Source organism: Myotis nattereri (assembly GCF_964212035.1).
Source record: "Myotis nattereri genome assembly, chromosome: 2".
NCBI lineage: Eukaryota > Metazoa > Chordata > Mammalia > Chiroptera > Vespertilionidae > Myotis > Myotis nattereri.
Window position 1 is genome coordinate 90,204,633 of NC_138076.1, and position 14,781 is coordinate 90,219,413.

Genomic DNA, 14,781 nt, shown 5'->3' on the forward strand with positions numbered 1-14,781 from the left:
TTATTAGATAGGATTGTGCTGAGTTTGGGGAAAGCTTCAAAAACTATCTGCAAAGTATAAAACTACTGTACATATAAAAGAGCCCCCGTCTTTTTCATCAAACAGTATATATTTCTGAAATTAATCTCAGATTACCAATATTCTTTACTTTTTCAGTCTGGATTATTTTCCATTTAAATTTTCCTTGTATTTTAGCTCAGACTCTTTAATCTTCAAAGATTTATACTTCCGCACTCCCAAGGACATGCTCCTCCATCAGGTTTAATGTGAATGTTAAGTGGAATTATGTTTTGTTGATCAGGGTCTATTTTTAGTGTGCTGCAGACCATTCCCAGGATCATATTTCTCTTACTTGGGGCCTTAGCAGTGCACAAAGGCAATTTGGAATGAGAAACTAAAATGTACCTGTTTGCATACTAAATGTACAGTGTTGTCTATATTGTATACCCCATACATCAAAAGGTTTTGGGTTCAATTTCCGGCCAGGGCACATACCTGTATTGCGGGTTCAATTCCCAATCAGGGTGTGTGTGCAAGGCAGCCAATCTATGTTTCTCACATCGAGTTTCTCTCCCTCTCTCTCTAAAATTAAAAGAGGGGGAGGAAGGGAGGGAGGGAAGAAGTAACTGGTCTAAAAAGGCCAATTTAAATTAGCTGGATTATACCTGGCAGTAGTCCCAGGCCCACCTTAATTCCCTGATCCATGAACAAGTCACCAGCATTGCTGGCCAGCAGTCATCTGTGTGAGATGAGACCTGACCATTGAGTTGTTTATGTCCTTCCCTGAGTCGCTACTTGGGGGAGCATCATCTCCTTTGCACCTGTGAGGAAAATGCTTTTAGAGTTAACATCCACCAGGGCTTACTGTGTACCAGGTCCCCCTCTAACTCTAGATGGGTTATCTCATATGTTTCTCCTGAAGGAAATACATCAGCATGCCCATACTGGCTCTTGTGTTTTTCAGGGCATATATTTCTTTTCTTTATTTCCCATAGATTATATTACTTTGCAGTGGAAAGAAATACAAAGAGCACAATTATTGGAAAATAATAAAGACTGACAAAATGCTTTGCAATTTTTAAGCATTTTCCACATGACCTTATGTGTTTAATACTTCCAGAAACCATATGACACTTATTTTACTATTGAATTATTTCAGTTGAAAATGTAAAGTCAGTTTATTTGCCTGTGGTCACATAGCTACTAAAGAACTGAGCCAGAACTTAAACTCAGGACCTCAGACTCCCAGACTCTCTGCTCCAAATTCCCCTTCTCAGAGGCTCTAACTTTGGCTACATCCTGGAAAGCCACCCTCACCAGATTTGAAAGATAGCCTCTTCCCATAGGTGAGGGTTGACTTTCTCTGTTCTTAAAGTTAATCTTGCTTGACTAGCAGCCATGTATCACATATTTTCTCCCAAACAGCTCTTTCTCCAGGATTAATAAAAAATGTGGCGATTTCCAAAGTGAGCGGCATCAAACCTCTCCATGGAAGACAGAGAGCTCCCTGTGTAGGAAGGCCGAGTGAGGGTTATTTCCTTGGTGTCCTTGGAAGATGTCTACAGGCTTTGACCTTGTCTGAATAATGGGAAGAAATTTTCAGATTTATACACTTTTTTTTTAAATATATTGATTTTTTACAGAGAGGAAGGGAGAGAGATAGAGAGTTAGAAACATCAATGAGAGAGAAACATCGATCAGCTGCCTCCTGCACATCTCCCACTGGGGATATGCCCGCAACCCAGGTTCATGCCCCTGACCAGAATCGAACCTGGGACCCCTCAGTCCGCAGCCCAACGCTCTATCCACTGAGCCAAACCAGTTTTGGCAGATTTATACACTTTTTATACAGAGATTTATACAGTCCTCAGAGCCCTTAGGCTTACAACAAGGTTTCCTACCTTATGTTTAATAGTACTTTACAGTGTTTGCCGCTGTCCCACATCAGCAGCTAGATTAATCTTCACAACAACCCTTTAAGGCAGACCACAAAGGAGTTTCCTGTTTCAGAGATGGTCACAGTGAGGTCTCGCACACACTGGCGGTGGCAGTGCTGTGCTGCCCATCCCCCTCAGGTCCAGACCCCTTTCCTTTTTGCCTCCTCAGGATTCTTATCCATGCCATTGATTATGTGGCTCCATGGCCTTTTACTGTTCAGCAGTCTGATTTAATTGTGAATTTTATTTTAAGAAAGAAAACTCAAATTTCTTCTGCTTCATCTTCTTGCTCTATTCACAATGAATTCTGCAGGTCAGTTTATCCTCAGCAGTGGTGAGCAGAATTTCAGTAAAGCTTCTACTTAGCTGGTGCATTCACATGTCAAATATTTAATTCAGCTGTCAGCTTCTTTGCATTTACTGTGCTTTCGTTAATACATGTATTTTGATGGCCTCACATTAATCCAGCCTGTTTGAGAAGGGAAAAACACCAAATGTGATTTACAGAGGAGTCAGCTTCTTCACAGACACTAAAAGAATTGTTATCTTACACTTGTTTTAATCAGAATATGTGAAAATTAGTCATGTTATTAGTTCTTTCAAAAGAAAACAAAGAATAAGCTTAGATCAGCGGTTCTCAACCTGTGGGTCGCAATGCCTTTGGCAGTTGAACGACCCTTTCACAGGGGTCGCCTAAGACCATCCTGCATATCAGATATTTACATTACAATTCATAACAGTAGCAACATTACAGTTATGAAGTAGCAACGAAAATAATTTTATGGTTGGGTCACAACATGAGGAACTGTATTTAAAGGGCCAGAAGGTTGAGAACCACTGGCTTAGATCCATTAGTTGCTTTAAGAACACCTGCTATGTGCCAAATGTTCCAGGCACTAGGAATGCAGCTGTCAACATGGCAGACAATCTACTTGCCTTCAGGAAGTTTCTGTTCTAGAGAGCAGGTAGATGGACATGTCGGGTAGTGCTGGGGCCGTGGGGAAGGGCTGGGCCAGGAAGTGGACAGAGCCCTGGGGGTGTGGGTGGTCAGATAGGTCTAACCTCTGTCACATCTTATCTGCACTATGGCATAGGAATCTGATTTCCATCCACTTTTTCCCTGGTAACTTTTAGCTTCAGAATAAAGTATGCTTGACTTTGTACTTAGTGAGAAGTCAGCTTATAGTGATTATCCTAATTCGGTGGCATTCTTCAGAGGATATTAGGGACTACTACTTCAGCAAGTCTATATTTATACTTTTTATACATTGGAAGTCCTACTGTTTAAAAAAAAGGATCCACTTTTTAAAAAGAAAACAAAAGGAAAAGAGAAAAATGGTTTAAGAATTATTTGTTAGAATCTCCTTTTTGTGTGTTTCATGTATTTTCTTTCTTCCCCCCCCCCCTAAAATGATGGTATTTGCTCCATAACTTTGGGGCAACCTTAACATTATTTTGTATTTCACTCCTTTAAACACTGGGGGAAAAAATATGTTTCTTACCAATCCACTCTATAGGAGCCCTAGAAAATCGCCAAGGCTGGCCACCACCAAAACCCCTCCCTCACCTGAGGTCTTCTCTCAGGAGCAAAAATACACGGCTGGTTCTTAGAGGACTAAACCAGCCAGCATTGCTTTTCTGTTCTAGGAGGTGCAGATGGTGCTTGGGACTTCAGGGGACTCGTTCTGTGCGATACAACATGTTTTCCTTTTCTCTATAGGTGGCAGCACAAAGACAGAAAAGGAACAAGTGACAGCAAGTTCACTCAAGGCTCGGCTGCTGCGCGTGTAATTTAAGACTCTCCCAAAGGGCTACAGCTTTTACTTCTGCACTTTCTAGAAAATCACCAGATGCCAAACATGTACATTAAAGACCTAACCACAAATGCTCTATTTCTTTGATCAACTGCATGGTTAGGTAGGCAGTGGCACTCCCAGAGTGTGAGCCTGTCTGTAATCTTAAAATTTAAGCCACATCACCCCTCTGCCCCAGACCTGTCCCATAAAGGTGTGGATTTTTACAGTACAGTGCTTCAGACTTCAAAACATTGGGAGAAGAAGGCTCATTGTGAAATTCAGGTCATTTCTTAAGCCTGACCACCTTGGCCTGTGCTGCTTTCTTGGGCTTAGGCGAGCATGTGGTGGATGTGTGGTGACCATGTGTGACCATGCATACCTGGTGATTGTAAGTGCTAGATTCTATACTAAAAGCTTTGATGAACTGATAAATGGCGTATTTTTTTAAATGGCTGCTTGTAATTCATAACAATACCAAACATGTGCATTTTATTACCTGCTGGAGTTATAAACATTGCTTCATTTTTAAAAGCTTTATCCAGTATGTGCAGTATTACTTTTTAGAGTGAGGGCATAAGATATGGGGGGAAAGTTGGAAGTAGATACCAAACAGTAATTTAGTGTGGGGAGTTCTGACACATAGTGAACATGTATTAGGGGGTAGTGGGGGGTGGGGGTTGTGCAGACATCTTCAGGGGTTTGTTTGAGCTGGCTCATCCACTTGACATGCAAGAGGAATGGAGTAGAAGCCGTGCCGTGATCGTCCTGCATTTAAACGGGATCCCAAACCTCTTCTTCGGGAAATATTTTTGTTTCTGATTATTCACACCATCAGGTGGTAGGACCTGGTTCTGGAAAGTACTCTGTAGTTTTTTTACACACCTCCTTTCACACGTAGAAATTTTTAATCTGGAGGGACTTTTAACATTCCGTGCTTCTATAGTTGATAAGTGAATTCTCTTCTCCAAAAACCCAATTCTAGGAAATCAGTTGTGGAATTCAGGATATATTACAGGCTTTCAAGAGGGAGCACTCCCCAGAAATTACCTGTTTCAAATCCAGGCCATTTGCGTAATCAAAAGCCTGACACATAGTTCTATATACAGATGTGGAGTTAAAATTTGGCTTGTTCTGTCTTCACCTTGCACAGCCCCAAACACTGCCCTTGCAGGTGTCTGTATATTTTGGCCCAAAGCAACTGCCAACACTGGAGTTTTCCTGCTCAGTATGTTGTGTGTCCGTAAGCAAATTGGTCAGCCTCTCAGGACCACATCTCAGGCAGAGAGCTGCTAGTGTGATAGCTGTCCCTTATCTCCCTCCTCCAGGAGGACTTAACTCTGGGAAACCCTGGTGTGACACCATGCTCCCACATGTTTGAGGCTCCCCCAGTTTGAGGAGGGCTTGCTGGGACAGTCCTGCATCTTCTACAGGCTCCATTTATCAACGATGTCAGCCCTCTGCCTGCCTCTCTCTGATGTTAGGATTCTCCCATGATAAACACATACTATTATGTTAATACAGAAAAATAGTTAATTTATGTCAATAGTTTTTCTCAAAATTATAATTTAAAAAAGTCTTCTGATTTAGTAAGTTTCTTGGAGGAAGAATCTATGTTTTACTGTTCTGTGCTTGGTATTCAAGCGGATGCTGACCAAGTACTACCAGTAATCAAGTAATTGTTCTTCTGTCCTCAGACACTTAAAGGTTCCAGACCCCTGCTGTTGATTCCTTGACTTCCCTTTCCTGGTCAAAAATATGTGTTTTGCTTTAAATTGTGTGTGTTTGACATGAGTATAAATGGTGAAGTTTATTAATTTTGCTTTGAAGATTTACTAAGAGCCTTAGAGATCATTGCAAATGCTCTGGGGTATTTCACCACCATACCTGAGAAGTACTGTTCCTGTAAAACTCAGGTGAGAAAAAAAACAGGACTGAAGGAAGAGAGCAGGAAATAAGGTTTCACATTTGTTACTATGCAGCCTTTGCTGTTGTTTTTCCTTCTAGCAGATAGTGACGAAACTGTTCAACTTCATAACAATAACTGAGTCGCCACGCACACATGCACGCGCGCGCACACATACCAGCTTCCCGTGAAACCTTCAGTGGCTCCTCCTGCTCTCGGCGGAAGCCTCCTCCGCCCCGTGGCCTCTGTGCCGTGCCACGCGGAGCTCCAGCCTTCCTCTCTGTTAGAGCCACACTACCTTTTAGGTCCTCGCTGCACCCTGCCTACTCTGGCTGCATGGCCTTGATTTACTTATTTTTTTCTATAATAAGCCTTTTTATGTTACAATAGTTTTAGCGTTACAGAAAAATTGGGAACACGAGCTCCCATATACTCTGTAACCAGTTTCCCCTATTAGTAACATCTTACATTAGTAAGATGGTACTTTTGTTACCATATCACACTCAGGATATATTACACTTAATCCTCATGTCTCCTTAGGCTCCTCTAGGCTGTGACAGTTTCTCACACTTGCCTTTTTAAAAAAAAAAAAAAAATCTTTATTGTTGAAAGTATTACCTAAGTCTCCTTTTTTCCCACATTGACTTCTAGGCCACCCCCACCCCTCACCCCTCACCCCAGGCATTCACCACCCTACTGTGTGTGTGTGCATGGATTGTGCATATATGCATACAAGTTCATTGGTTGATCTCTTCCCACTGGCCCTCCCCTGCCTTCCCTCTGAGATTCCACACTCTGTTCCATGCTTCTATGTCTCTGGATCTATTTTTGTTCATCAGTTTATTTGTTCATTAGATTCCACATATGAGTGAGATCATGTGATACTTGTCTTTCTCTGACTGGCTTATGGCTGTTAGACTGTGCTGTTCTTCAAGCCCCTCGCTGATTCCCTATGCCCTGCTCTTCCCTCGCCTCTCATCTTCCCTGGTCCACCATCTGGAAGGCTTAGGGAGACTCCCCTGAAATTCACAGCCAGGGCAGACCTTCCTGTGTGAGCTGTCCTGGCACCCTGCACCTCTCTTCCTGAAACGGTCACAGAGACATGTTTATGTCTGCAGGGATAGTGATTGGATGAAAGTTTCTCTCCCCAGTTTCACAGAGCAGAACTTCAAAAAGGCAGAGACCCTTTCAGCTTACCATTCGTGCAGAAGAGTTAACACAGCGGGGCTGAGACGGCTGTCATTGCCTGCTTGCAAGGTTGGCCCTTGGCCTGAGAACTTGGCTGGTGAACATCTCTTTACACTGATATGATCTGAGTAGCCCACTGTGTCTAAACTGCTTATACAAACAATGTGGTTTATGCTGAACACCTGCTTTCCTTCTGGGATCTAGACATTTGGAACGTGCTAGGCAGAGGGTGCTAGTGTGACCAGGCCTCCGTGAAAACCTGAGGCTGGAGTCTCGAATGGGCCCTGGGCAGAAACACTGCATGCATGTTGCTGCACTTTGCTGCTGAGGTGCACTCTGTGGCCCTCACAGGAGGAGGGAGCGTGAGGAAGCTTGCGCATGATTTCTCCAGACTCCACTGATGTCTTTTCTCTTATGATTTGACTGTGTATCCTTACTACATACACCACTGTAGTAAATCTTAGCTGTTAATATAACTATGTGCCGACTCCCACAGACTCCTTAGAGCAGGCATTCAAGCGTGGGAGTGGTCTTGGGGACCCTCACTGCGCCATCATATCCCCAGAACCTTGTACAGTATTTGACCTTTAATAAGTGGTTCATTACCTAGCTGTTGAAATGAAAATGAAAATGATCTGAGGACTAAGGCGAAATATGTCCTGTGGAAATTTTCAACAGAACTAAGAAATACTATTATTTATCAACTACATCCTAATCACCCAAATAAAGAATGTACATACTTCTGAAAAAGGCAGAATTAAAAAAAAGAAAGTCAGGAAATCTAGTAGGTCAAAGCCTATCAGAATTTTTTTTCACGAAGATGAATCTGTATCTGGGCTGGGGGAGGGGTGGAGAGATGGCAGGACCTTCACTCTCCCACAGGAGGTTGCCCTGGCTTTCCTGCCCACCCCTCCCCCACCCCACCACCCTGCAGTGTTGGCCAGTTCCATGTATAGTGACACCCAGTATTCAGAGCAGTGAGTGCTTCTCCATTTTGGTGGCACATTGGGAATCACCTGGAAGGTTGTTTTTGTTTTTGGAAATATTATTGAACGTATTACAGCTTTCCCCCCTTCCCCGCGCCCCCACCCCCCATTGATCCCCTCCTCTTGGCTCCCCTCCCACTAGGCCTTCACCACACTATTGTGATGCAAGGCCTCAGCCCTAGAGATTCTGATATAATTAGTCTGGGCACAGGGATTTCACTGTGCAGCCCCTGCTGACACCCCCACCCGCCATCCCTCCAGCACCATCCAATCCCCGCCTTTGACAATCATATTTCACAGGCTTCCACTCTGGTTTCCTGGCTCACAGCTACTAGGCAGGCACACTGATAAGAGTAGGAAATAACACCGTTTATCTGAACAGTATAAGAAGGAGGCCAATTTCAGAAAGGTCACTGGTAAGAACATCCCTGTGGTGCAGAACAAAGTCATTCTTGAGAATGTTGTTTTTAACGATGACTAGCAATCTACACCACCACTCAGCCCCGCCCTCCCCACCCCCAATATACACTTCACTTTATATATAAGATGAAGTTCATTAATTTTATTTTGAATATTTGGTAAGAGCTCATTAGCAATGATGAAGATGCATCTGTTACCTACTGTCTTAGGGATGCTTCCCCCTCCAATAAATGTGAGCACACCCATTTCCATTTTAACCCTTCTCTAGGGAAGACAGGACTCTGAGATGCATCAGCTGTTAATTGGCAGAGCTGTGATCTATCTCCTTTGTAGCACCTGCATGGCTGCTCAGGGAATCCAGGAGCAGTGGCTAATAATTGGATGAGGTAAGGTTATCTATTTAGTAAATGGAAATGTTTTGTTCTCAGAGTGGAAGAGGAGAGAGAGAGAGAGAGAGAGAGAGAGAGAGAGAGAATAGAGGTTGCCAGGTATAGAAGGGTGGGCTCCATGGAGAAGGTTGGCCTGAGCTGGAATGACTGGGATTTAGACAGGTGTGACCCAAGAGGGTAAAGGGAGTTACCAGCTCATGCACCTCCCGTGCACCCCAACTTCCCTACTCAGACCTAGAAGGGAGTAGAACTCAGGAGGAGGCTGGAGAATCTCTTTAGGATATAATTGTACTTTTTCTCGGCCTGGCGCTGTGGCCTACAGGTTGCAGTAGAATTCCAAGCTAAATTGTGATTAGAACCTCAGCTTCAAGGAGACTGACTCCACAGAAGCTGACTGAACAGGCCTGCAAGGACTCGGCCTGTCCAGGGCCCCGCGGTTGGCAGGCCCAGGCAGGGAGGAACAAAGTCAGGAGACCTCCTTTACCCAGGGGTGAAGAAAGGCGTCAGCTTTCAAAGCCCATCATGTCCGTTTTTCATTGTTAACAAGCCAACCAGGGGTAATTAATCACTAAGTGGACACTAATCATTTTGCTGCTCGTTTATCTTCCCAGTGAATGCTTTTCAACACAAGTGTTTACACTTCCAAAGACTAGACACCGTGATTGCGAACCTATGACACGCGTGTCAGAGGTGACACACGAACTCATTTTTTTGGTTGATTTTTCTTTGTTAAATGGCATTTAAATAAATAAAATATCAAAAATATAAGTCTTTGTTTTACTATGGTTGCAAATATCAAAAAATTTCTATATGTGATATGGCACCAGAGTTAAGTTAGGGTTTTTCAAAATGCTGACACACCAAGCTCAAAAGGTTTGCCATCACTGGTAGAGACTTTTAAAAAGAGTGGTGGGGTTTATGGCTGCAGGAAATGAGCTCCTAGTTTGCTCCGCTGACTTGTTCATAAGGCCAAGGAAATTCAGAAAGTAAAATAATTTCTAAGCAAATGTACTTTTAGGAAATGAATTGTTTACCTTTTTTCTTTTAACACACATGAATGGTTATCTGCATTGATTTCATTGGTGAACAATGGAAAATGGTCAAAAGATAGTTCCTTATTTTTTAAAAATTTTAAAACTGATTTTGAGAGAGAGAGGAAGGAAGAGGGAGAGAGAGAGAAATTGATGTGAGAATGAAACATTGATTGGCTGCCTCTTGCATGCCCCCCACCAGGGATTGAGCCCAAAATTTGGGCACATGCCTTGACCAGCAATTGAACCAGCAACCCCTTTGTGCATGGGACAATATCCAACTAACCAAGCCACACCAGCCAGAGCTTTTTTTTTTTTTCCATTTGGTCTATTTTTTAAATGAATGATTTGCCTAAAATTATTGTATCTAAGTTTTAGTAAATGAATATCCTGTTGTTTAGAGTGTAGTTTCCAGAACACTAGCCTGAACAGGCAGAAAATGGTTGCCTTTACACGGCCTGGATTTGATCATCAGGAGATGAATAGCAGAGTGCATACAATTATTTTGGTTGCTTTCATGATTAGAGACTAAGTCAATAATAGTCAACATTGTAATAACTACCTATGGTGCCAGAGGGTACTTGAAATATCGGGGGGAGGAGGGTCACTTTGTAAAGCATATGATTGCTAACCACTGTGCTATGCACCAGAAACTAATACAAAATAATACTGAATGTAAACTGTAATTGAAAAATAAACATTTTTTAAAGCCTGGTTTTTAATTAATTGCCAAGGAGGTGAGGAAGGCAGGGAAGTGTGGGCCATGGGAACCGGAGTGTTACCACCGCCCCTGCATTTGGGCACCTAGGAGAGTTGCTCTGGGAAAGAACACTGGGCTCCCCAAGTAGGAAGGCCAGGACTCCAATCCTGACTGTGATCTTGAGTAAGTTATCTAACCCCTTAGGACCTCATTTTCCATGGCTGAAATGGAGCTCACGGTAATATCTGTCTTTCAGGTATATTAACGTATGTAAAGTTCCTAGCACAGGGCCGATACAAGGTAATTCTCTACAGGGTAGGTCTCCTCTTTCCACTTCAGGGTCTCATACTTCTTTCCCATCCAAGTATCTTTGAGCTAAATTCCACCACCAGTGATTTATTTCTTGGCGTTACCACTCTGCCTTAAGGCTTTAGAGATCCTTTCCCCTCTTTAGAAAAATGAGGTGCAGAGAGATAAGATAACTTTCCCAAGGGACAAGCTGAGAAAAGACCTTGAATACCTAAATTCACTTTGAAGCTTCAAAATATATGCTCTGGAGAGTGAACCCCAAACTGGTTTTCTTTAAAATATTTCCAGCATTCGCTACTTCAATCCTTTCGACTGTTCACATTGAAATATGAAATATTGGTGCCCATGTACTTTCTTTATTTGAAGAGGAAGGTGGGAAATCTGTCTTTCCCCTTCTCCTCTTGGAAGTTGTGGAAAGCAAAAGGAAAATAACAAATTAAAACAAAATTTTCATATTCAGCAAAACTAGGAGGGAGTTAAAACCACAAAGAACAAAGTAGATGGAAGGGCTACGGAAAGCAAGGGAGCATACAGGAGGAGGAAGAGGAGAGATGAGCACATGACTGCAGAAATCAGAATAAGTCAGTAAAACATGTTTAAAGGGGAGAAATGGGGTGAGGAACAGAATCCAAGTCTCATGCTTCTACAGAAGGAACAACATACAAATAAGGAAGTAGGAATCTCTTGAACCTAATTTAGTTGTGAAAAGTAGAGGTTATGGGGTTAAAAAAAATCACACACTTGTAGGGAATGCCCCCTCGGTAAGCAACAGGAAAAAAAAAGATGGGTTTTGAAAAACCTCATAGCTGCCTATCTTTACTGGCTGGGGAAAAATGGATCTAAAACTCATGCACAAAGCCCTGGCCCATAAAAGGATTCCTACTAGTCTGGGATGTGGACCTGTAAATATTTGGTCCAAGACAAACTTACTTGTCTCAAAGGTGAGACATCAAAAAGTACCAACCCAAGTCATTTGAAAGATTCAACAAATAAAACAAGAAAAAGATTAGGAAAATTGAATGGTCGATTAAATGTTGCCAAATAGCAGGTGGAAATAGCAAAAAGTATTTTACTACAAATATAAAATATTTAATGAATCAGTTACCTCGACGAAGCCTGGGCACAAAGCAAAGAGGCCATTGTCAGTGATAGTGAGACAAGAGACAATGTGTGAGCTGGCGAGATTCAGGGTAGAGCTGGGAGAAAATATAAAACATCAAAGAAACAGGAGGAATTGGAAGGGAAATAGACCATAATAAAAACACAGGAAGGAGCTTAGAGGATCAAAATGAGAAGACCAAGCAAAATGAAATGGATATAAGAAAGATTTATTAAACAGGAAAGACTCAAAAAGAGCATAATATTGATAGAAAAACCTAGTAATAATTGTGCTATTAAAAAATCAAAGTTACTTTAAAAATACTGATGCAAAAATACAAAACAAAATATAAAATACCAATGGACACAGACGGGGGCAGGGGTGGGAGGATATGCTGGGGGTTGGGGGCGGCCAGGGAGAGGTCAATGGGGGAAAAAGGAGACTTATGTAATACTTTAAACAATAAAGAATTTAAATTAAAAAATAAAATAATAATAATATATATAAATATATAAAATAGACCCAAGCAACTCAATAAAAGAATAATACAGTGTAACAACGTGAGATTTATTCAATGCAAAGGTGGTTCAATGTTAGGAAGTCTATATGAATTCACCATATTAATAACTACAAAAAATATGTACTTATCTTTTTAGATGCTTAAAAATGCTTAGTAAAATGTAACTTCCATTTTTGATCTTAAAAAAATTTAATGAAAAAACAATAGATGTTTACTTTCCTAACATAAAACTAGTTGAAAATCAACATTATGTTTAAAAGAGAAATTCCAATAGCATTCCTACTAAGTCAGGGATAAAATATAAATGTATAAACAGGAAAGAGAGAAATTGGACATACAAAAATTGAAAAGAAGCACAATTATCATTATTTGCAAAATACCTATTTCTATACTTGAATAATCTGAGAATGATCTGAAAAAGGTTAAAAAATAAGAATTCAGTAAGGTGGCTTAAGATTAAATCAATATATAAATTTCAAAAGCTTTCATATATTTAAACAAATAATTAGAAGATATAAAAAATGAAAAGACACTTTCACACTTATAATTTTTTAAAAAAGCTAGAATAACCAAGAATAAGCTTAGTAATTATTCCAGATCTATATAAGAAATGCTTTAAATTGATCCTGAAAGACAAAAGGCAGTCTTAAACAGCCCTGGCTGGTGTGGCTAGTTGGATGCAGTGTCATCCCACGCACCAAAGGGTCACGGGTTTGATTCCTGGCCAGTACACCCAGGTTGTGGGTTTGATCCCTAGTCAGGGCACATGTGGGAGGCAGCCAATCTATGTTTCTCTCTCACATTCTCTCACATCGATGTTTGTTTTTTTTCTCCCTCTCTCTTTCCCACTCTCTCTCTAAAATCAATAAAAAACATATTCTCAGGTGAGGATTACAAAAAAAAAGCAGTCTTAAATGCAAAAGCATACCATATTTTTGGATAAAAGGAGTGAATATCATAATGATGTTAAATCTCCTTGTGTGTAATTTCAATTAATGCGTTACCAGGATATTCTTGTAACTCAACAAGTTGATTCTAAAGTTCATATGAGAAAATTAGGAAAAATATTCAGGAGACTTCTTTAAAACAAGAATAACAAGCATACACTAGCCATCTCACATGTTAAAATATATTTTCAACATAAAGAAATTAAGATAGATAATCAGTAGAAATATGCATAGACTCATGCATACTAAAAGTTAGTATGTGATAAAAGTAGCATTTGAAATCAGTATCAAAAATATAGATTAATTAAATAAATGATTTAAAGACAATTAAATAGCAATTTTGAAAAAAATAAAGTTAGATGCATTCATCAGGACAATTTCCAAATGGATCAAAAATTAAATGTTAAAAGATAGAGGTAATGAAGAAAATATAGAGGAGTCTTAAAAATAGAAGTCTTCATGGAAAGTCATCATAAACAAAATCCAAAGACAAGATAACTGGGAAAAAATATTTGTACCTCATGTCACAAAGAACTAATTTTCTAGAAACTGAGAAGTAAAAGAATAAGCCAATAGAAAAATAAGCAAGGAAATTGGCACTAAATGAATGGAAGTACACCAAAATGCAATTGCATTTTTCTTTTGACTAACATAGTTCTGGAAATGTATATATCTGCAACTGTGCAAAACAATTTATACTCAAGATTATTCATTAAATCATTGGTTGAAATAACAAAAGATTGGAAGCAACTTGAATGTGTATCTATAAAGGGCTAATTAAACAAACTATATGTATCTTCATAATGTATTCAGGTTATCAATTTCTATGTAACAAGTGACCTCAAAAGATAGTGGTTAGAACAGCAGTGGGTTATTCTCTCTCATAGTTCTGTGGGTTAGCAAGGTGCTTCTCACTTAGGAATTCTCATGGAATTGCGGTCAGATGTTGGCTTGCTGGAATCATCTGAAGCCTCCCCTGTCTTCATTGCCATTCCTGGTGCAAAGGCCAACATGGCTGAAATGGCTGGGGGCTGGTCAGGCATCCCTCTGCCCAAGGTCTCTCTACATAGCTAGCTTGGACTTCCTCACAGCATGGTGGTCTCAGGGGAGTAAGACTTCTTTTCTCTCCAAGCATCTGTCCTCCTTGCCCCAGGGAGTGTCCGAAGTGGCAGGAAGTACAAGTAGCCAGCCTCTTCATGCCTGACCTACTGACATAGCCTCCGTTGCACTGTTCTCTGCTGGTCAAGCAAGTCACTGAGGCCAGCACATACTCAAGGGGAAGGAACTAGAATCTACCTCTGAATGGAAGAGGAGCAAAGAATTTGGGGTCATCTTAAATGTGCTATATAATAAAAACATATGCAGTTGTAAAAAAAAAAATGAGGTTGTTCTCTATACACTGACATGGTTAACATTAGTTTTGTTAAGTGAAAAAAGCTAAGTATGAAACAATGTGAACAAAATATTTTGTGCAAAACAGGAGCAAGGAATAAAAATACCTATGGTGTTTGCTTCTATTTTTATAAAGAATGTACACAAGCCCTAACTGGTTTGGC

At 40.7% G+C, this 14,781-nt stretch overlaps 1 protein-coding gene across 1 annotated transcript in view; it reads left to right on the top strand.

Moving 5' to 3' along the window:
* Positions 1–4,182, top strand: part of RNASEH2B (ribonuclease H2 subunit B) — a 93,526-nt gene extending 89,344 nt beyond the window's left edge. The window contains exon 10 of the mRNA XM_081082811.1: positions 3,658–4,182. Coding sequence (XP_080938937.1) covers positions 3,658–3,690 — 33 coding nt within the window. The 3' untranslated portion in view covers positions 3,691–4,182. The remainder of the gene's footprint in view (positions 1–3,657) is intronic.
* The last annotated feature ends 10,599 nt before the right edge of the window (positions 4,183–14,781 follow it).